This window comes from Aplysia californica, unplaced genomic scaffold (assembly GCF_000002075.1).
Source record: "Aplysia californica isolate F4 #8 unplaced genomic scaffold, AplCal3.0 scaffold00457, whole genome shotgun sequence".
Lineage (NCBI taxonomy): Eukaryota > Metazoa > Mollusca > Gastropoda > Aplysiida > Aplysiidae > Aplysia > Aplysia californica.
Genome location: NW_004797727.1, coordinates 431,991 through 433,051, shown reverse-complemented (window position 1 = coordinate 433,051; position 1,061 = coordinate 431,991). Strand labels below are relative to the sequence as shown.

The following is a 1,061-nucleotide window of genomic DNA, read 5'->3' as shown; positions in this document are numbered from 1 at the left end:
GGGAGGGGAGAGTGAGATGGGAGAGGGGAGAGAGGAGGGCGAGAGGGGAGGGGGAGAGGGGGACGGGGGAAGGGGTAAAGAGTGACATGATGTGATTAGATTGAGGGGAATATATACGTATAAAACGTTTCTTTCTTTCTTTCTTTCTCTCTTTTTGTCTTTCTATCTTTCTCTATTGATCTATTTATTGACATTTTTGCTCTTCTGTGCGTCTTTTCTCATCTAACACGTCACGTCCTTCCACACGTGCAAACACATACAACGACATACAACGACAGGCACAGCACGCTGGCTCTGTCACCTCTCTCCCAGGTTTCTCTTTTACTCAAACAAACAAACAAACAAACAGACAAACAGGCAAACAATCAGACAATCATACAAACAAACAAATAATGTGAGTAAATATAAAGGTGTATCTTACCTTTGTATGACGCCGCTGGTAGAGTTCACAGGGTACTGATAAAGCAAACACAAAGCACATATCAAGATATACCGTGCAGGCATTATTAAGGGGGAAACAAAGCTTTAGAACACAATAACAACGGCAATTTTAATAATAATTACTTATTATTTCACATGCTGAAAAGTCAAATGGGTGGGGAAATTACAGAAGTGAGATGAAAAGGTACACTTTGTAGGCGACTGGGGTAAAACTTTCTTGGCTACTGACGTAAAACTTTCTTGGCGACTGGCGTAAAACTTTCTTGGCTTCTGACGTAAAACTTTCTTGGCGACTGGCGTAAAACTTTCTTGGCTACAGACGTAAAACTTTCTTGGCTACTGACGTAAAACCCTCGTTTCATAAGACAGCTCATTATGTCTGTGTTTGCAAAATGAAGTATTTTACTGGGTGAGGGGGAAGGGGGTGTTCCGCGGGCACTTGTCAAGTGTAGACGGTTAATGGGATGTTAATCACAGTGCCCTGAGAATGTGCTGTTTTGTCGGTCTGAATATTCATCGCAATAACTAATGACTGTATTATAATGATATGTACATTTGAAAAGGATCAATACAGACACTGCTCTCTCTCTTTCTCTCCCCCCTCCTCCTCTCTCGCTCAT

The 1,061-nt window shown here is 41.8% G+C and overlaps 1 protein-coding gene across 1 annotated transcript in view; it reads right to left on the bottom strand.

Moving 5' to 3' along the window:
- The window catches only part of LOC101862523 (cathepsin L), a 6,903-nt gene extending 6,399 nt beyond the window's left edge, over window positions 1–504 (bottom strand). Inside the window, exon 1 of the mRNA XM_005105209.2 lies at window positions 422–504. Within this exon, the coding sequence (XP_005105266.1) occupies window positions 422–504 (83 nt within the window). The remainder of the gene's footprint in view (window positions 1–421) is intronic.
- Between the last annotated feature and the right edge of the window lie 557 nt (window positions 505–1,061).